The sequence below is a fragment of the Carlito syrichta genome, unplaced genomic scaffold (genome assembly GCF_000164805.1).
Source record: "Carlito syrichta isolate Samal-C Ts95f unplaced genomic scaffold, Tarsius_syrichta-2.0.1 Scaffold308850, whole genome shotgun sequence".
Lineage (NCBI taxonomy): Eukaryota > Metazoa > Chordata > Mammalia > Primates > Tarsiidae > Carlito > Carlito syrichta.
The window spans coordinates 586,475-608,437 of NW_007252946.1; the positions used below are offsets into that span (position 1 = coordinate 586,475).

General features: G+C 37.5%; 1 protein-coding gene across 1 annotated transcript in view; it reads right to left on the minus strand.

Moving 5' to 3' along the window:
* LOC103268582 (glycine receptor subunit alpha-2) overlaps positions 1-21,963 on the minus strand; it is a 158,763-nt gene that overhangs the window by 87,957 nt on the left and 48,843 nt on the right. Inside the window, exons 5-6 of the mRNA XM_021716622.1 lie at positions 20,583-20,806; positions 1,768-1,850 (exon numbers count right to left, since the gene is read on the minus strand). Of these exons, the coding sequence (XP_021572297.1) occupies positions 1,768-1,850; positions 20,583-20,806 (307 nt within the window). The remainder of the gene's footprint in view (positions 1-1,767; positions 1,851-20,582; positions 20,807-21,963) is intronic.

Here is a 21,963-nt window from a genome sequence, read left to right on the forward strand (position 1 = left end):
GAGGATATTATGTGAGGTCTCGGTTAGTCAATAATCTTAGCATGTTTATTAAGTTTATGGATTCTTATTCTTATTTACTGCAAGATAGTGACTCACCAAAGCTACCCAGAAATCAATGGCAAATTTAATTGGAATCTACTTTGTTCTTTCTTTGGACTACCTTTTCAGCTCAAAGTCAAAAAAATAAAAACATGAAAAGCAAGGAGTTACAAAGAGGACCCTTTACAAGCATTGGTGGTCCACAAAGAGAATGGCAAAACTTATCTCTTCCAATGCAATTCTGTATGAGGACATCCTAGGTACTTTCAGTAAATACCCCAAGCTTTCCAAATACCCCATGTCCTTGTCTGGTGAGCTTCTCAATGGCCACCACAATAATAGTCCTTGTCAGTTACCCTAAAAGTCCAGCATGGGGCAGAAAGCGGAGATAAAGAGATGTGAAAGGCGAGAGTTATATTGGGGTAGAAAAGCAAAAAATAATTCTCACTCTTCCCATCCACATTGATGCTTTTTTGATTTGATTATTTTTTGATCCCGCAAGGACTGAGCATATTTACTGATTCAAGATTTTAAAGCTTTGGGTGAGCTTCATTGGATCACTATACCCACTGTTTTACAGGGAAAATAAAAGTCTTGGGTTGAGGCAGGAGAGAGTTTGGAACAGCAGAGTAGACACAAAGAAGTAATTATGTAAGAAAATGTTTTCCTCAACTTTCTTCTTAAGAGGAGGGACAATAGGGAAAAATGAATACATAAAGCCTATTGTAAATCAGAAATTCTCATTTTATCTATGACAACTTTTAAACAAAGATGTTCATTACTTTGTTTATTTCTGTGGAAAGTTTCAAGGAAAATCTGCAGTGATTTTAAATGATCAGAAGGAAACTCTGTCACTACCTCTTTTTAAATTATAGTCGATGTATCTTTTTACACGTATTATTTTTCTAAACCAAGAAGTTAAAAGTATATCCTTGCCCCTGTCTCATTAAATCTCCTAATATTCCTGTAGGTCAGTAGCAATTGTTATTCTCTGCATTTTACAAACAGAGAAACTGACAGAACAAACCAGAAAAAAATTCAGGTCTCAACCGAAAATCCCATTACCTTGGAAGCATCAGCAACTTATGGCACGTGTCAAAGATTTCGGTGGCATCAGGGCTAGAGCATAAAGGGAACCAAGTAGATGGGATTTTTCTACTTGCTTTACCATGCCTTTGTATATCCATTGCTTAGCTAAGAGAGATGCCTCTTATTTGATCTTATTCCATCTCATTGTATGCCCCTTGTTCTTGCATCCTCCTTTGCCTAAGGTCCCTGTGTTTTGTTCTTAAAGCAATTATCCCTTCCTGCCAGAATTCTTCAGGTGTGATGGTCTATATGGGCATAAGATGGAAAGAAATGCAATTTATGATTAGAGAGTGACTCATTAATTTAATGACTAAAAATCTTAACTTCCCCAGGAGACATTTTCATTTCAAAGAAAAGCTTACTAAATCAGGTTTGTTTTTGAGGAAGGGCAAGTTATCTGGCATTTTACTTTGAAAGGTTGTCTATGCTGTATTGATAATGTTTTTTGCATTTTACAAACAGTTTCTCTGTTTGTAAAATGCAGAGACACACACATATACAGTTTTGCATGTTTTTCCATTAGGGCATTGGGAGTTGGTAAGTAGGCAGAGAGTGAGTCTTAAGGGTATATTCTCTTTAATGACATACCAAAAGATTGGTGAAAAAAAGCAGACAATCATTTCAAGAGTGGTGACTTACAACTCTCCAGCTGCATTGTACAGGTCTGGACATCCATTGGAAAGTTCTTCAAGTCCATGGGACAGGATAAGGTCAAGGTGAGTCTTAGCAAAGAAAAAAAAAATTTAAAAACCAGTTTTAAATATATGAGGTCTGATTCTTGAGAAACAAATAAAAACAAATTTGGTATTAAGCAAAGTGATATTGGTTCAAATAATGAAATCTAAGCTCTAATTCAGGGTAGTGGTTTTTGCTTTTCAAATGAAGAGCAGTCATTTACAAAATTTTTAAATATTGTAATATTTCACTGTAACCCTTTATTTTTTATTCCCATCTTCCAGCCTCTGACTCTACTCCCACCCCCAACATTAATGCTGGTCCCAACTTTATACTAGAATTTAAAAGGTCACTGAAAAAATGGTGTAAAAAAGAACAATAGACTCTTAATCACACTGATGTCCAAGGAAATAAGGCTTATAGTGTTTTAGAATCATACCTTGAATAAGTGCTTCAAGGATGCAATAATTTATCCATTTAACAAATGATGTGATAATCATGATTGATTGTGATAAGTGTTGGTTTTCTTTCCATCAAATAGGCAAATGTTTAACTCTACAGTCTTCTCATTTACTAATATACATGGATAAGTTAACAATATATTGTAGCATTCATTGTAGAATTGTTATGATTCTGAAGCAAGTGGTTCTTGAGCTAAAAAAATTCATTCAAGGATAGTGGTTTGTACATTGTCGTCACGTCTCTGCATCCAGTAGGGACTACTCTGCTCTGCTTTCCTCTTTCCTTAACTTTTCTGAGTTCCAGCCAGCTCTGGCTGATCCTGATTTCAGGATATTCATAGAGCCACTATCTCATTTTCACTACTTGCTTTTTTAGTCCTTAAGAGAATGGTGCACAATTCTTGCTCTTCCATTTTTCTACACTTCCAAGATTCAAGGAAGGAAATTAGGATTGAGAAACAGCAGACCTAAGTTCCCTTTCTAGTATTGTCTCAAAAAATCTCAACCCCTTAAACAAGATCTTAAACTCACAAGCATTCATTTTTGTCATCATTCAAGTGACAAGGTAGGGAAAGATGATACTTATACTCATTTGACCCTAGTCCTACAATTCTTGATATTCTGAAGTTGACTGCTCCAAATCCTGCTCAATATATCTCAGATATCTTTTCTATCTAAGACTCCTGTAAGTTTCATACAGTTACCTAAACTCTTCCTTGCTGTCATCCTTATTCTCACTCTGCCCTCTTGATTCCCTTCTCTTTCCTGTCTCTGCTCCATTTTACAATCTATTCAAGTAAAAACACAACAAAATGTGGCACACTTATTTTAAAGAAAGGAAACATTTTGAATTTGAAGAGAAATTAAACAAAGAATCCATGCTGACAATCAAAGTTATTAAAATACAACAATAATTGGGAAAAGCAAGACACAAAGCACTGCAGTGTAAAAATATATTTTCGATCTTGGAGATAAACACACCATTATATTAAGAGTACATATTTCTGGTTAGTGAGATGGTTTATACTTTGTTTTTATTATTTATTTTTTGTGCATCATCTGTATTGACAAGTATAGATTATTTGGAAATGTCTATAAAAATTATTCATATCAGTTTTTCTATCTTCATGTAATTAAATATGTTTTTCTTTAAACATTAACTATCCAATAAAATTGCAAAATTCTAAAGTTTTGCTATTAATATAATAATATTATTATTAAAAATTTTCCCTAAACATACAGTACTTCACCTACATTGCTAAATAAATTAGTTAGCTTCTGGGGGCTATTCTAAGAACTCAAATACCCTGTTTCTAAAGGAAATAAATAGCTTTGAATTCTATACAACAGATATAAAATAACATTTTAGACAGGAAGAATAATTTTTGTCAATTTTAGAATTTATCTATAGATATATCTGTACATATTTAGATATTTAGCTATTTTTTCCCAGCATGATAACTTTTTTTTTTGCAAACACAATTTTGTTGAGATCAATGCCATGAACTCTTTAATATAAAGGCAGAGTAGAAAAATCAAAAGAATCTAATGTCTAGTTTTTAAAAAAATAAGTGATACTTTACTAAGAGTGAGAAAAAAGAAACCTCAAAAGTATCCATGAGCTTAAAATTGTTATTACCATAATGAGAATTTATTCTTTTCTATTTTTTAAAGAAGGAATATTTACATTATACAAAAATATGTTCATTCATAACTTGGCTATTGTAAAGAGTGATGCAAAACACTACAAGCCTTAATTTGACAGGAGGAACATTTTTTCTTTTTATTGAGATACATTGCACAATGTGGCAAATATAATAAAGAGTAATGTATTGTACATTTTAAAGTTGCTATGAGAGTAAATTTTAAATGTTCTCACCACAAAAAATAAGTATTTGAGGTAATGGATATGTTTATTTGACTGATTTAATGATTCACATTGTATTCATAAATCATAACATCACTTTGTACCTCATAAGCATATACAACTATAATTTGTCAATTTATAATTCAAAAAATAAAAAATGTTCATCATAAGAAAATAATCAGATGGCATGTGGATAATTTGTTTAAGTGAATCAAAACCAGAATACCTGGAAATTTCATTATAACTTGGAAAAGTTTGCTTTTGAGAAACTAGAAAATAATAATAGTGGAAATTAAGATAGCTTAAAAGAACACACAACATGGAATTTGATTATATATTGTTTGCTGTTGGAAACAACCAAACTTTAATATTCCTAATCATAGACTTGCTGAGTTTGATTCTCTTACAAAATGAACTTTTCACATTTAATCGAGGAGCACAGGCCTCATACACAATTATTCCTGCCTTTGTGGAAGATCTAACATCCCTATGGGGACTCAATATTTTGGGAGTCAAAACCATTAACAGCATGGAAGACCCCACTGAGAAAAATTTCCAACAAACATGACACTATCCCCAAATCTTGTCTCAGCTGAGGACTCAGTGGGTATTTTTTTCTTCCTTATTTGTTTCTAATTTCCTTTCTAGATAGGTTTTGTATTAGAACTCAATGGGTGCCAATATTAAGGAGGAGAGTTAACAGCTCTGCAGTTTGTTAAATCATGTCATCAGCTGAGCCAATGGGAAGATTGTAAAGATCTAATCAGTCCCTATGTGAACCTCAGAGCCTATAATTTATGACATCTAGTTTACCATGCATTTGAAAGCCTAACATCTAGGATTTCCTTTCACTTATTTTTTCTTTTTCATTTTTCCATTGAAATATACATTAAATACAGTAAAAACACACAAATCTTAAAATACAGTGTGATGACTTTTTGCATGTGTACCCACCCATTTAACAGGCTTTCAGATCCAGATTTAGAATGTTCTCATCAACCCAGAACATTCCCTTGTGCTCCCTTCCCAGTCAAGAATCCCCAAAAGTAACTACTACCTCATTTGTTTATTCAAAAGGCTATTTTGTGATTTGAAATATGTGAGTTTTGGGGAAAAAAAACCCAATATTTTGTATAGAGATGGAGAAATTACCAAATAAGTCTGACACGTATACGAGTACACTAAAATATGAACAATTTTCATCTCCTTTTCTCTGGCACTCCATCCCTTTCTGGTGGGTCTCACAGAATCAAATATTTTAATTATTCCAAACTTGTCTGAAAACTCACACTTCTCATTGGCAGACACTGCCTATAACATGTAAGATTTGCTCTCCTCTTCACCAGGATCTGAAATATTAAGACCACTGGACTTGACGGAAGTGAATTGAGACCGCACCTCTTCCTTTCGATTTTTGTTAAAGAATTCATTTCCTGAAGCATTATTATCCATTCCCCCACTGTGCATTCAGGGCACCCCTGCTTCTATTTGCACAGGGAAGGAATAAAGTTCCTTTACAGAGGCCTTGCTTCTTTACTGAGAATAAGAAGGCTGAGCAAGCATCCTGATTTTAAAAGCAGAGAATAAAACAAAGCACAGGAAGTCAGTCTCCCTGAATCTCACCTTTCCTGCCCTTTTTCATTTTTACTACTTTCCTATTTAGTTCAACTTCTCATAAAACCAGTTTTTGGGTTTATATCGTGTTTAAAATGTACATGACTAATAGATGCAGACATTTTAAACACTTTCAGTTACCTTTATGGCTTTTTAATCAAATATTATAATTTTATAGTTTTATTTGCTTATTATTTTTCTTCCCTACTATAATGTAAGGTCCATGAAAGCTGGGCCTCTTTTTCTTTTACCATCAGAAGCAGTGCTTGACACAGACTAGGTATTCAATAAATACTAGTTAAGCATAGGAATGAATCAGCATCCTAAAACTCTGTAGGAGAATTTCAGGCTTTTATTCTGTGGGAATGGAAAAGGAAAAAGAATTCAAAAGGGAGGAGGTCAGTCATCAGAGTCCACAGGGTGTTGCCTTGCCAAATTACAAGACTGCCCCCTCTGTAATTTGCTGGCAGATTCTCACTAGAAATAAGGTAAATCAAGCTGGAGGAAAGCCAGGAAGCTTGGCCATTTGTCCTCGAGCCTTGGTCAGGTAGCTGGGTCCCTGGCCAGGGCTGTTTTCACATTGCTAAAATAATGTAAATTAATCATTTAACATTACAACCTTATGGCAGACAGAAGGCTTTTTGACTCATAAGCAACTACTGATTTATAAGGAACTTGGAATCAGAATTGGGAGTTCATTCATAGTGAGATTTTTGAGGGAAAAATACCATTTGAAGAGAAAATGAATTTTCAGGTAAAAATACAAATTTCAATGAGTGATCTGCTTGCCTAAAGCAAAGATTGCAAACATGCTATTTTGGGAAAGTTAATTCTAATGATTACAATATCTCTCTTGTTTGAAGAGGAAGGGCAACAGGATGTTTCTATGTTTTTTTCAGGACCAGCAAAGAAGTCTTGGGGATATTACTGTTTCTCTGTTGGGTACCACATTTAGCTCACTTTTTGCAGCATGCTGCAAACACTCAGTGGTACACAGATACATTGGAGGGAATAGACCCTATGGGGTTCCTTTAGGATTAAAATAGCAGAAAGAGAAAAATAATATTCAAGTAGTGATAAGAGTATTAATAATCATAATTCTCTGAACTACTACTGTGGGTTAAGCACTCTCATTATTTTATAACAATCATGGATTGTCATCATACAAGGCAGACAGCATTATCTCCATTTTTAAGACAAGCAAATTGAAGCTCACAGAGGTTAAGCCATGTTCCCAAAGTCCTGAGACCAGTAAGTGACCAAGGTTAGATTTGAATCCAATTTTAACTGACATCAAATTCCTTTTGTTGTTTCCCACTCTACCGCATTTCCTCCTTAGGCAAAGAATCTATTACCAATTTGTCATCCTTCTTTGCCTGCAGTGTTGGTCATAGGCACCGTAGTTGCCTCATACCTGCTCAGGGATACCCTTTTCATTTTTCTTCTGGCATCCAGAATTATCATGGCTTGTTGTTTTAAAAACTCCTCTAGCCTCCCCTGGCGGCCTGGGGATCTGGGTGATAGGCCAGACTTACCTATAAAGAGTTATTTGATCTTGACTAAATCTCTGGTCCTCCCCCCCCATCCTGCTTGACATCTCTGCGATTATAAACTGTAAGCGAACGTGACCAGCTTAAAGGATTTCCTCTTATAGGTAAATTTACCCTCTTGAAAATGATGAAGGCTTTAATTGCAAGTAATAACCTTCTTTTTCTTTTTCTTTCTTTCTTTTTTTTTTTTTTGAGTTGAAGTCTCACTCTGTTGCCCAGACTGGAGTGCAGTGGCCGCTCCCGGCCACCGCAGACTCGCCTGCTGGGCTCCGGCGACCCTTCCTCCTCAGCCTTCCGAGTAGCCAGAATTACAGGCACGCGCTACCACGCCCAGCTGATTTTTTGATTTATTGTAGAGATGAGGTCTCGCCTGCCCAGGCGGGTCTCGAACCCGCGGGCTCAAGCAATCCACTCACCTCAGCCTCCCAAAGGCGCGGGATTACAGGCTGAGCCACCGAGCCCGGCTTGTCTTTCTTTTTTTTTTTTTGAGTCAGAGTCTCACTGGGTTGCCCAGGCTGGAGTGCAGTGACACGCTCACTGCCATCCCAGTGTCGACCTGCTGGGCTCCAGCGATCCTGCTGCCTCAGTCTTCCAAGTAGCTGGAACTGTAGGCTTACACTACCACTCCCATAAATGTATTTATGTATTTATTTATTTATTTACTTATTTATTTTAGAGATGAGATCTCACCGAGTTGTCCAGACTGGTCTCCAACCAATGGGCTCAGGCAATCCACTTGCCTCGGCCTCCCAAAGTGCTGGGATTACAAATTGAGCCCGGCCAACGTTTCTTAAAAATAAGAATTTCTTGGCAATCTGGGCAGATAGGTGAGATGTTTATTGCTTCCACAGTGCTCTGTCATCTAACGTCCTAGAAGGCATTCTACTCTTTCCCTGAGAACATAAGGAAAACCTTACAGTACAATGTAGATCTGTTAAATTTTTCCTCCCAGTTATACCTTGAAATTTCTGAACCATGTGACACTCTAGTGTCAGGGAGATTTGACAGGATGCATCAAGTATCTAGCAAGAGTGTCATCTTAACCCACCTCGACCTTAGGTGAAATTAGCCTGGGGGCAAGTTAGAAGTTAAGTTAAAAGTGCATCAGTAATGCAACCCACACATGGAGAGAGGTAGAGAAGAGTTAGGGAATCGCTGGATTAAAAAATACTGCTAGCCTGATTGTCTGATCAAAACGTCCTTTAGTATAGTGGATTTCAATCTCTGGTGAAGATAAATGTTATCTAAGGGGCTTGGTAGGAATGCAGATTCTCAGCCCATCTTGATAAGCAGCCCTGGTGACACTGATGCTGATGTCCAGGAACACACTTTAAGAAGTACTACTGGCCAGGTGCGTTGGCTCACGCCTGTAATCCCAGCACTTTGGGAGGCCAAGGTGAGAAGATTGCCTGAGCCCAAGGGTTTGAGACCAGCCTTGGCAACTTGGTAAGACCGTGTCTCTACAATAAATCAAAAAATTAGCCGGGCGTGGTGGCATGTGCCTGTAGTTTGTAGTTTGGAAGGCTGAGGCAGAAGGATCACCTGAGCCCAGCAGGTTGAGGCCGTGGTGGCCGTGGGCATGCCACTGCACTCCAGCCTGGACGACAGAGTGAGACTCTGACTTACAAAAATAAAAATTAAAAAAAAAACAGAATTAATTTCTGTCAACATGATAGATTACAAGGAGAAGATTTTGAAAGGGAAATAGAAAAGAGAACTGAGAAAGGGGTTTGCGGTTTTCCAGTAGCAGTAGCAATAATATTTTTCTTTGGGAAATATTACTTTCTACTCAACACCAAGGTAGAACAGTTAGTCCCAAGTAGGCTGCTAAATGATTGAATTAACTGTAGTGAAACAAGTTAGTCAGGGGCCTCAGTCACAATGGAGACACACTGATAAAGTCAGGGCAGGGAAGCCAAAATTAGTCCACCAGCAAGTATGGATATAATGGGTGTGGCTAGAAGACTGGTAAGAGGGGTGAGAAGACAATTTCTAGATGAAGTAGAGAAGAAGTCAAGATCAGAGTGCCTGTTAACACATGCCAATGTGCAAAAGCAGTGGAACTCTACTCAGGGTGATGGTAGTGTATCAGGTTACTGTCTCTGATCTCTAGAAAACCAGCCACCAAGAAACTTCAAAAGAAGTTAGGAAGGTGGCTGCGACATGCAATGAAGGAACCACAACAAAACATTTACAAAATCTCATGGTACTAGTCATGAAGGAGGACAGTGGGTGAGTAGGGATTGGTGTTAAACAGGACTCCATCTAGACTGTAACTTAGACTGTTCATTCAGCAATATTTTGGCAAATATTTATTGGGTAGCATGCGTCAGACACTTAAGACAGTTTCTCTCTTAAAGGAGATGATAACTGAATGTCAGAATTACATGTTTATATCTCAATAGTTTCAATTTATTCTTCAACTTTTTAAAGTTGTTTCCAACTCTCTCATTTCAATAATCTTTTTGATAATATGAATCATATGCACCTGTACTGAATCAAGTAAAGAGCCTTTAATAACTCCCTTGGGGCCTAGATAAGCACTCACAGTAACTGTGTAGAGCAGATAATCTATTCTTACAGACCTGCATCTTGAGAGGGCCCTTTGGGTCTATCAGAATAGCATGCCTTGCACTAATCATTTGATGCTCCTGAATCAAAACCTAAGGTACACACTGAAGGATCTTCATCCACAGGAAACAAAAAGAATTGGTCCAAGTTTGGCTAGGCAGACAAGGAATGACATTTTTAAACATCATTTCTGAAGCTCTGAAGTGACATTACTTCTGAACTTACCATTTCTGAAGTGATAAAATGACTGCTTTGAATTCACTCATCACATAAAGTATAGAGAAAGTCCTTCCCACTCAAGCTTTGAGCTGGTTACCTGGTCCATGGGCAGTCACACATGTGACTTTCCACATAACCAAAGTTTGAAAAATTCATGGTATGTAAATTGCTAGGAGTTTCAGCAAGATCCCAATATGTCCTTGATCAAACACCTTCCAACCCTTAACTGCTATATATAATCAACTGATAGACATTTAGCTAAAGGCTCCCAAGACTATTAAGATGCATAGCTAGGAAGAGAAAAGTGTTTCAAGTACTGTTAGTCATTTCCTCCTTTGTGTAAATGAATTAATAGATTCCAAGATTCCCTGCTGATATCCCCAAGAGCAGACTTTGATACTGAAAATATGAAAGGGAAAGATGAAACTAGATGAAAATAGGGCTCAGAACAGTGACGTTAAGCACCAGAGACAAGTCATTTTTTTCAATATTGTCTAAGACGGGTTGGGCACAGGGGCTCACACCTGTAATCTCAGCAGAGACGAAAGTGGGAGGATTGCTTGAGGCCAGAAGCATGAGACCAGCCTGGGCAACATAACAAGATCTTGTCTCTATTTAAAAAAAAAAAAAGGAAGAAGAAGAATATTGTTTAAGGCTAGACCTAAACCCCAGGTTATCAGGTTAGTCCTAAGCTGTGTGGTTAGATTCTCTCAGTTAATTCCAAATAAGTACTTCTGCTGTTATTTTCTTCTGACCTTGGGATGTGAAGGAGATAAGTTGCAATACCGCCTGGTTACTCCTCTCCCCTGACTAAAATCCCAGTGGCTGAGTAGGAAGGTCTATGTTTACCAAACATTATAAAGGCATCATAGAAAATACCCATATGCATTGAGCAATACTAGCTGGGAAGGACAAAAATACAATATCTGCTCCCCATCTGTGTGTGGTCCCTCCAGAAAATGTGCACACATATGGTTAGCCCATGTTAATTAAACTCAAATGTGGATTGGATTCAACTTGGAGAGCAACTGTTAAATCTGCAGCTAAAATTTTTCCAAATGCTTTGATATTTCCTGAACGAAAATGTTTTGAAGGTGTTGAATAGGAGAGGGCTAAATTGAACACCACCAGAGCTCAAATTACAAAAGATTTAAATCATCAATACTGCCTACATTTTGGTTCCATTTTAAATTTCAAGGTCATTTCACATCTTGTACATATTTATACACCCAAACATTTGCAAACATAAAATATTATTAGCCTGCACATTAAAATAATAACACATTTATTCATCGTCACTATGTGCCTAACATTATAGCTATTTAAAGTGACACTGAGGCAAAGAAAGAAGGAAACTCATTGTACAGTATAGCAAATTTTTAACATTTTGTTTGAGATTATCTTACTTAACAATAAGGAAAAGAGAACAAGTAGAAGTACCAGCACGCTCATGAACTGCAAATATGGTTTTGAGAAAACAAAATTAACTTTGTACCTATTGACAACAGAGAGCAAAATTGTGTTACTTGGCTGGTATTTTGAAGCCCAAACTTTACCTGTACAATGACTATATATGTACCCTACCCTGAATTGTACCCCACATCTTATAAAATAAAATAAAAAAGACTTCCATTGTGGTAACTGGGTTCTGGCCACTGTTTCTTGTGGTCAAGGTTAGAGAGAGCATTGTGTTCCGGTCAGATGATAGGATGGTCCATCCTTGAGTAAATAACACTTTGAAACGAAGCATAATTCCTTAGTTTACTCTTAATAAGTAGCTAAAAGGGAGGAACGGCACTAGCCAAACTATTATCTGAAGGTATATGCAACTATTACCTCTGTTACCAAGATTCATGCCTTCCAAAAGGAGGAAACCCAAGGCAGGGAGACTATCCATCTGCTTTGGACTAAGTGTGGAAGGTGAGTGGAGCCTGAGTGGAACAGGTATGCCCACATATATGGGTTAAGGAGGATGAGATCTGTCACCCTTCCTTCCTCCCCTTGTACTACGAACATTTTAAGGGTAATTAAGGTATTCATTGACCATTTAGTATGAATCTGGAACTGAGAAAAACTGCAGAAGAAAGGTTAATTGACTTGATATGGTCACTTAGCAGAACTGGATTTGAATCCAAATATTCCTGACCCTCAGAACTGACATCGGCCCCAACCCCATAGCATTCTGTCTTTAATCTCTTAGCTCACTTTTTGCTATCTTTGATCTGACTGCTCAAGTTTAGCAAAATATTCCTACTAAAATGAAGCATCAGGTAGAATCTTTGTTTTATGTCCTTTGAAAGAATTGATCAATCAGATTTTAGATGGCTTTGCTCTCAGAGTGTGTTTCATGTGGAACTTCACATAATTATATATGGACTTATTCATCTTTCTTTTAAAAATGTATTTAATTTAAGTTAATTTTAAAGATGTGGGTTACAATTCAGGAAATCATCTTTCGATGACTGTCCAATGACAATATTGTATCCTCTTTGGTACAGATACTGGTTTGTAATTTTAAATGCCACAAGCAAGAAGAAACTTTTTGGAGAAACTACTGAGTTTGCAGATGAACAATTATGTTTCCATTTTAAAATGGAGTGCCTTTCCTTTGGATTATATGCTATGAGAATGCATTAATGTAATTCATGTGTTTCATGAGAGCTATGGTGATATTATACATGTTTATTTTGGGATTAATGTCATCTAGGGAGCCTTTCAAAAGCTGCAGTGTGGACCAGGCAGAAACCCACATCAATGTAAGCTGAACATCCTCACCAGAACCTTTGATTTCCTTTGACTTTCTACCACAAGAAAATCCAGGTAATAAGTAATAGCAGACTAGTCCTTCATTTCTGCTGGCTCAAATCTACCATGTGTTTCCTTAGTCTACATATTCAGTCAAGTTTTGCCCCAGACAATCATCGTTGTATAATTGTCTAAGAGTATACAGATCTGCAATTTGTAAACATATTGTAAAATAGTATCTCATGGATAGTCCTGCTGATTGAATCAGAGGGTGCAAATGATCCAGTTTATAACTGGGAAATTTCTCAGTAAGAAGCTTAATACTGAGTGTTTGTCATTGTATAAACTATACGTTGAATGTTTGAATGTTGCCTCTTAAACTACAGGTAACCCAATCTCCTCTAATCCGCTTCAAAATCAGGTTCCTTTCCTCAGGAGTTGTATATTTTGTTTGGGAGAGAAGGGTTCAAAGATCCAAAAGTGGTTTTAGACAGGCACCTTGAAATTCAGAATCTCTTCTTGCTGACCCAAATCCTCAGGGAAATGAAGAACCCACTTCTTATTTACTCATCAGGAAAGATTTTTGTGGTTTGGGACGGAGAGGGAGGTTATTTTCAGTTAAAGATTTATAATACTGCCAGAAGGAAGCCCAGATTTTGTCTAATTCCCTGGCTTAATCTCATTTCATAGAGGAAACTAAGTCCCAGAATGATGAACTCATGGGGCTGAAGAGATTGTTCTATGATCCTAGAAGATACAACAAATGATGGAAGTGTGGAGATCACAGTGCCCTGAGCTACCTTCTTGGTATTCTGTTCTCTGCACCATTGGCTGAAGAGCAAACTCTGATGAATGTTAATGAAATGGAAAGTTACCTTCTAATGGAGGAAAACCTACTGGTTGCTATTGCTAGTCCAGTCGGGTAAAGAGTCAAGGACAAGTGGTCATGCTAGCTATCATGTATTTAATTAAACAATTCCCTTTTTTCCTTCCAACAAGGATAAGATCCTTATTCTGTTGTGTTTGTACCAGTATTCTGCCCCATACTGTTTGTGTGTTCCGAACCTCAAGCAGGAGCTCAACAAAGATTTCCAGCATTTTATGAGAGTCTGTCATGTACACAACACACGAGATCGTAAAACTTCTTTTTTTTTGAGTTGGAGTCTCACTCTGTCGCCCAGACTGGAGTGCAGTGGCCACTCCCGGCCACCGCATCCTCGACCTGCTGGGCTCCGGCGATCCTTCCGCCTCAGCCTTCCGAGTAGCCGGAACTACAGGCGCGCACTACCACGCCTGGCTGAGTTTTTGATTTATTGTAGAGATGAGGTCTCGCTGCCCAGGCGGGTCTCGAACCCGCGGGCTCAGGCAATCCACTCACCTCAGCCTCCCCAAGGCGCGGGATTACAGGCTGAGCCACCGAGCCCGGCTGAGATCTTAAAACTTCTACTCTCAGCTGTCCCCTTTAAGGACTCCTCACCAAAATCCCCCCCACCCCCACGCACACCACTTCACTCAGCTCCTGCTGCATCCACTAGAGTCTGCGCATGCCAGAGCCTCCCACATTCCCAACCTTGCTCTCCTCGAGGAAGAATGGAGTCATTGTGATTTCTATGGCATTTCCTAGTACTTCTCCGAAGACTTGGTGTTTAATTCTGATGTGGGCGTTTATGTTACAGTCATTAATTACTTCATTAAGTCAAGTCACAAAACTAATGAGGATTTGGACTCAGAGTTGGTAAATGAGAATGTAATTTTGCCTGGATTATAGAATATAAAGATAAATAATGATCCAAATATGTGCAGAGAGAAGAAATTACAGCCTGTCATAGCTGCCTTCTAACAGAAAATACAGGCTTATATGTCTCATCAGAATTAAGATAAATTAAGTAAGATAATAAAAGCATCACCACTGGTAATATTTAAGGCAGGTCTAAGTTCACTGTGCATTTTATTTTCAGTTCTGACACCTAAATAGAGAATGTTCTTTTTTCCTATGCCATAAAAAAATTCTATAATTAACGTTAGAATCTTTTGAAGTTCTCATATCAGACATGAGGATGAGTCAAAGATGGGAGGCCATTTGAGAAAAGTTGCCTTTTTATGTGTGTGGGTACAGTTAGATAGAATTGTTTTGGGGGTGCCATTGAATGTCAGTCTAGAAATCCACACTCTACCAACTCTCAGTGGTGCCTGTAATCTATCATCAGAGGGAGAAGTTTGTCAATTCTCAAGAGTTCTCTATTACAACACAAGTACTATTGGGAAAGCAGAACACTGAATCATTAACAACTGGAATTGTGAATTGACTCAAAAGGGATTAACAAGCAGATCATGTCCAATGCCATAAAGGAATAAGTTTTAGGTCAGATAAAGGTTGATAATGAGGCGAGCAGATGCCTTGGTGTCATGGGGTGCTATTGTGGAAAAGCAATCCTATAATTATTTATGATTTGGGGGACCCTCTGCAGTTGGATAAGACACTAAAGGCAAACAGCATTTCCTTAACAACGTCACATCAGTCGTACCCATTCTGGAGGCTTGCAATAAATAAATCTGGAAGCAAAGCTGTTAACAGTTGGAGAGCCATACCATATTTTGAAAAGACAAGGATCTTTTTCTTCTAGACAAAAAAAATTACCCTAATATACAAAATATGCATATACTTTTAGGAAGGGTCAAGGACCCCCTGGAGTTTTCACCTAGTCCTTAGGTTAAGAAATCTTACTCTACAGGGTCACTCTCAAAGAGTGTGTCTGTCCCGTCCTTTAAGTTTTGAGTTTGTAGGAATCTGTCTTGGCCAGTTTATTCTTTGTCTTAAAGGCTGGAACAGGAAATACAATCGTTAAATTTCAAGAAAATATCAAGAGCCCTAGAGCATATGGCAATACCACTATGAGTGTATATCCACATAATATATATTGTATACTATAAATTCTCATAACCAAACCATCTCTTTTTCAAAGCTGAGAGGTTTAGAGAGATAACAAATTCCCCTAAATCGCACAACTATTGCTGGAGCCCAAGACTCAAGCCCAAAGGTATTTGACTCTGAAGCCCAATGTCTACTATAGTGTCAGAAGTAACCAGGATAGCATTCAACACCATAAAGTTCAGATTAGGGGCCCCAAACTGTATAACAAACAGAAAATGACAAGATGAACATCATAGTGTTCTTCAAGTTAACAGAATCAAACCAGCAGCATAGTGCTTGTGACCAAACATATGTACACTAACTCTCGTGGGAAAAACATGTTTGAAAACAGCAACTATAACAACAAGAACAGTGAGGTGATACCTCCATTCTTCCAAAAATGGTAGCCATTTGCTTATTATGTTAACAGAGGAAAAAATGACTGATTTAAGTGTCGGCACAGGTGAGTTGAGTTACATAAGAAAGAATTTCTTTACAATGTTAGTGTGACTTATTACAAGATCCAAAGAGATAATTTAAAATCTTCTCTGAATGTCTTTTAAAATAGAATGAGTTCTCAGCAGGTTGCTTAAAGGCAGGGAGTTGACTTAATGACTTTAATGGGTCTCTTCAGCCCTGTGATCCCTGGGTTAGTAAAAGTTTTCAAAACGTAGATATGATATATAAGCTACACACGCTATATAAAATTATCAAATAGATCTTTTTATTTGAAAGTCAATTACTTCACCTTGAATTTAAACAGTCCTTTAAGACTGAAGACTCTGTATGTCCTCATATTTAATTTACCTTCTTCCTCCAACAGCCCTCCCACAAAGGTTGGTTTCAGAACAGCATATCCTTTGGAATTGTGTTTGTCTCTGTCTTTGGACTTGGATTGGAGTAGGGTAGGGGATGGCAGCACTGAAACAGAAGTCAAGAGCTTTGATTCTTTTCCTAGCTTTCTCGTTTACTGACTCCATTATTTTGGCTCACTTAACTCCTGAAATAAGTCACTTCCTCATTGGTAAAACAAGGGTGCTGGATTAGATATTTTACAAGATAATCAGCAGACATTGTGGACAAGTGAGGTAAGCTGCTCTTCTCCAAAGATGCTCACCTCCTTTTTACTTTCATCTTGCCCACCACACCCCATGATGTCCTGACCTTTACTCCAATTTATTATATAAATTCAACAAATGTTGTTTGAATAGTAATATGTACAGTATTCAAGTCTCACTTCATTATTTTGCTATGGAGTCAAGCCTTTGTAAGTAACGTGAAGTGAGAATTGGCCTTTCTCTGAAGAAAGGGTACAAAGCAAAATACGTGTTCTCGTTTATACTTTGGTCAGGGATGATCAGTAACTAATGGGATGGGTCAACAAAAAATGTAGAAAAAACAGATTAAGATAAAACATACTAGAGATGTGATTGCTAAGGGAGAAGTCTGAGGAGAAATGGACAGAAATTGGATACTTTTTCATTAACAAAGACTGTGTCCTGCATCACTGGATAGAGATTTGTTAACACTGAGCTAAGACTTTTCTTTAATATTTAAAACATTTGTTTTAATTTTACTCAAGTAACCCAAGTGTTTGAATTGGGAGTACACCTACAGAGTTCTGGTCTCCTGCTCCTTCTGTTTTTAGACTCACACCTTTTGGAATATAGATATATAAAATGTTAGGAGTCATGATATTGTTTGTAATGAAGTCAATGTACTGTACACTTCTCTTTGTGTTTTGTTTGACCATCAAAGCCTTGGGCTTTGGTGTTTATGGAGTTAATTCTACCTCAACTCCTACAAGGCTAAGAAAAGCATGGAATCTTTTCAGGATGAAATACTATCATTATTTGTTTAGGTTTTAGGAAAACGCAAATATAAAACATCAGCACAGAACATTACTTTTTAAAATGTGGATCAAAGGCTTACATAATTAAATAATTACTTGATTATTTACTGTGTGGAGTGGAGGCAATTTATGAGTTTGTCTTTGGTACTTTCAGCCTCTTCCTTATATAGCATCTTCCCACACTTTCTTCATCCTATTCCATGTCTCCACTTAGGAATCCAATATGCTAATTCTCACTACTTTTCTCAGACACCAAACTATCAAATTTACTATCAGAAATAAATTTTATGTCAGCTCTTTACAGTTTAGTATGAATTTAGGCCAATGGGTTTCCTTTCCTAGGAGTATTAGCACTGTAAACCTCAGTATGCAGAGAAATTCCTTCCTAATGGAACTTCAGCCAGGATTTTTCAGCACCTTTAAGACATTGACAACTGTAGTCCTCTTGGCCTTGAACTTGATTCAAACCTGCAGCTGGATATGTCTATTAGCACTAATTACTCTTTGGCCTTTAGCTAAATTGAATCAAGTGACTCAAACAGAAGTATGAGTACCAACCCCCAAATTCTGACAATATTTGGGTCACACAATTTGTTTGCAAAGTTAGAGCCACTTTTCCTTGTTCACTATTAATTCCTTATTACTCAATTTATCATGTGTCCACCTGCCTTGTCAGACTGGAACAATTCCAGGGTGGGGACGAGCACCTTACTCAGCTCTGATCTCTAGACCCAGCACAGTGTCTGGCACATTGAAAACACTTCCTGGCAAATAATTAGATTCCTGCATTTAAAATCTGCTAAGAGCTTGTGTTTCCTTAAAGTGACATCCTCAGTTCTCCTTTACGCAGGTTTTTTCCTCTAATTTCAGAGAACACCCACAATGAAAGAAAAGTCTAATCCAGCCTGTCGTAGGACAAACCCCACCCAATCCAAAACAATTGTTAGGGCGTTTCAGGGCCTGTAATGTGCTATGCTTGGGAACCAGAGATACAAAAATTGTCTCTGGATCTAGGTCTTGAGAACATTATATCCTTTACAATTCTAGAATGGAAAGACCTTCACAAAATAGCAAGGATATAACAACAGCAATAACAGCCTCGCTTTATATCAGCAGTGCACGATGCCAGGTACTTATTAGAGCAAACACCATCCAAGGTCCGGAGGATTAGCTGGAGCAGCTGACACCCTGTGCTGCTTTTTATAACTCTTCTTCCCAGCACCATGCTCTACATATGTCCCATTTCATTAGGTCCCATCAACTTAGTTCGTGCCCAATACTGCATTTTGCACCAAGTAAACGCATCACCGTGGAGAATATTCTGTTTCCTTAAAAACGAAATGGGCATTGGGGGAAGCTTCCTGGTTCTCTCTGTAAGCAATGACTTTGACAATGTTTTTCAAATAAGCAGTTTCTTACATTCCATAAGACATTGGGGCTGTTAGGCCATCAGCAAGCTGTGAAATTACTAAGTATAAGAATGGAATATATAATACAGTAGTAGCAAATTGTATATAGAATTGTCAAATGATGTGGTGGTGGTGAGTCTTCAAACTTGTAAAAATTATTTGCAAGGAGACTAGCTGTTCACTTCTTTTTTGGTAATGAAATTGGAAAAAAAGGGAAGATTCTACAAAGGACTTTCAAAATGCCAATAGTTATTCAATGTACTAAGTATCTGTCATATACGGTATTCTCCTAGACTGTTGGTAGATGTAACAAAAAAGGCACAACCCAAGTATTTTGGCCACAAAGAGCTTAAAATTTTAAAAGAGTACTGATTTTAAAATACAGGTAGTCATTTCTTTATTTATGGGACATGTACACTGTGTCAGGTACAGTGGCAAGCATTTTTTTATATACTTTATATCAGGGGTTGGCAAACTATAGTTAATGGGCCAAATTCAGTCCACCACCTGTTTTTGTAAATAAAGATTTATTGGGACACAGCCATGCCCAATTGTTTGCATATTATCTCTGGTTGTGTTTGAGCTACAGTGACAGAGTTGAGTAATTGCTACTGAGGAAATATGGTCTATAAAATTTAAATACTATCTGGCCCTTTATAGAAAATATTTGCTGACCTTTACTTTAGTCATTCTCACAAGAATATTCAGAGATGGATATGATGTTTCTCATTTTACAATTAAGGTAACTGAGGATTGTAAGTTATGCAACTTAGTAGCTGGCAAAGCTTGGGTTTGATTCTAGATTTGTCTGATTCCAGAAATCCATGTTTTTATGTGTTACTCACGTACAGAAATAGCTAAACTATATGGCAGGAGACATAAAAGCCTTATAGGGACACAGAAAAAACTGCTATTAGAGTTCAGGAAAGGGAGAGATTATTTTGAACTTGAGGCAATGAAGATTCTGGAAAAGATTATATTTGACTATAAAAACAAAAAATGATCTTCAAGAATTATCTGTCCCAAGTCGAAGCCCAAGCCCAAAGCCAATCCCAATCAATGTTAAGAGATCAAGGTCACATGTTTAGCTAGAAGCAGAGTTGAGATTAGAACCAGGTCCCTACTTATTCCACCAAAAGTATCTTCTCAATGATTATGTTGAGCCATTGAATTTGTGTGTGTGTGTGTGTGTGTGTGTGTGTGTGTGTGTGTGTGTGTGAGTGTGTGTGTTTAGATATTACAGAATGGTAGAATTAGCGAAATGAGATTTCATACATTATGCTCAATGACAATTGAACTGAACAGCCTGTACTTCTATTGAATGTGAAGAACACATTTGTACAGGTATTTATGCAATACCATTACCCACACACCATCCTATCAAAAACATTTTTGTTGTGGCAAATCACCCTTGTGAGACCATGTAAACCTCCGGAACTCTCCACAAACTTTAAGATTTAAATGATAAACAAGAAACCACAAGAGTCAAATATTCATAAACATCCTATCCTGCAGAATTAGGCAGTTCTAAACCAGCATAGAAATGGAGAAGTGAACAGATGCAGCCAATGGAGGTTTACCTGATACTGTAGAGCACTTTGCCATTTTTTGAAATCCGCAGCAATTTGTTGTCAGTGGTGACATCATGGAAGTTAGCGCCTTTCTCATTGGCAAAGAACAAATCTGGTTTCCAAATGGAGTCTAGCATAGATGGGTCCAAGTCCAGGGAATCATCTGGGTACTCACTGTATGCCAACCGTGAATCATTCCACTGTTGTCTCAGAAAAATGTTCACTCGGTAGTCCTACAGAAAGGCCATGCACAAGTGTTACTTATTGCCCAACCTGGTAGAGAGGTCCATCTACAATTTCCTCTCACCTTTCCCTGATTTGGTACAGGACTTGTTTCTGAGTAAACCAGACTGTGTATACCTTGGTCAAAATAAATCACTCAGTTCTATCAGGAGAGGGGACAGATGGGAGAAAGAAAGAAGAAGACAAGCAAACCAGAACGCCAGTGGAGCAGGTTGACTTGGTTGAATTTTTTCACGATTAAATTATTCATTCTGGAATGAGATAATATTAACTCAAGCTGATTTTGCTATAGAAAAAGGTGATGATGAATACAGAGTCATTCTATGACAGTAGATTGTCAAATAAAACGGATTCGTTTTCCAAATCAGAAATGACATAATCTCTAGTCTTTCTGCTCAGATAATTTGGGCAGAAGGAAACCCTGCAATTTTGTTAGCAAAAGTCTTATAAAACTGTGATATGATGGGGCAATATTTTAAAAATTCATCAACATAAGCATTAAGATGCTTCATGTTGACGAAATAATTTCCTTGACAATATTTACTTTCAAAATTCTTCAATATTTTGTCATTTGCTCTGAATGTGTTGTATCTACATTAGCCAACTTGATGCTTCATCCAAGTAGATCTTTTTTTAAGTTTTCTCAATCTAAACACTTTTTGACAAAGTGTTCTCCTTTGTTGAGCCTTAGGTACACCCCTGGCATTCTCATTTGGTCTGGGAATTTCCTTCTGTGCTAATGAATCAGCTTGGGACAGTGACTTCTCTCCTGGGGACTCTTACTCAAAGAACTTTATGTCCATGGAAAGTGTTGCTTCACTTGTTAATCTGGACTCAGACTAGACTTCAACAGTATTCCCTAGTCAAGTGGGCAATGATTTCAGAGCCAATAGTTATCCACTGTTGTCACTTGTGGTCATTTAGGGTAATATACATGTATACTCATTAGTTATTACTCTCTTTCCTTTACATTTTTTCCCTCATTTGCTCAATCTCCACATATTTGGTACTTGGATTTTGATTATTGTTTACCTTATTCTAAGGGTGAATAACTTGTCCTGATTTGCCTGAGAACATTCCAGTTTTGGCCCCAAAAGTTTCACATTCAGGGAATTACCTCTACCCCAGGAAAACATTGATGGTTGGT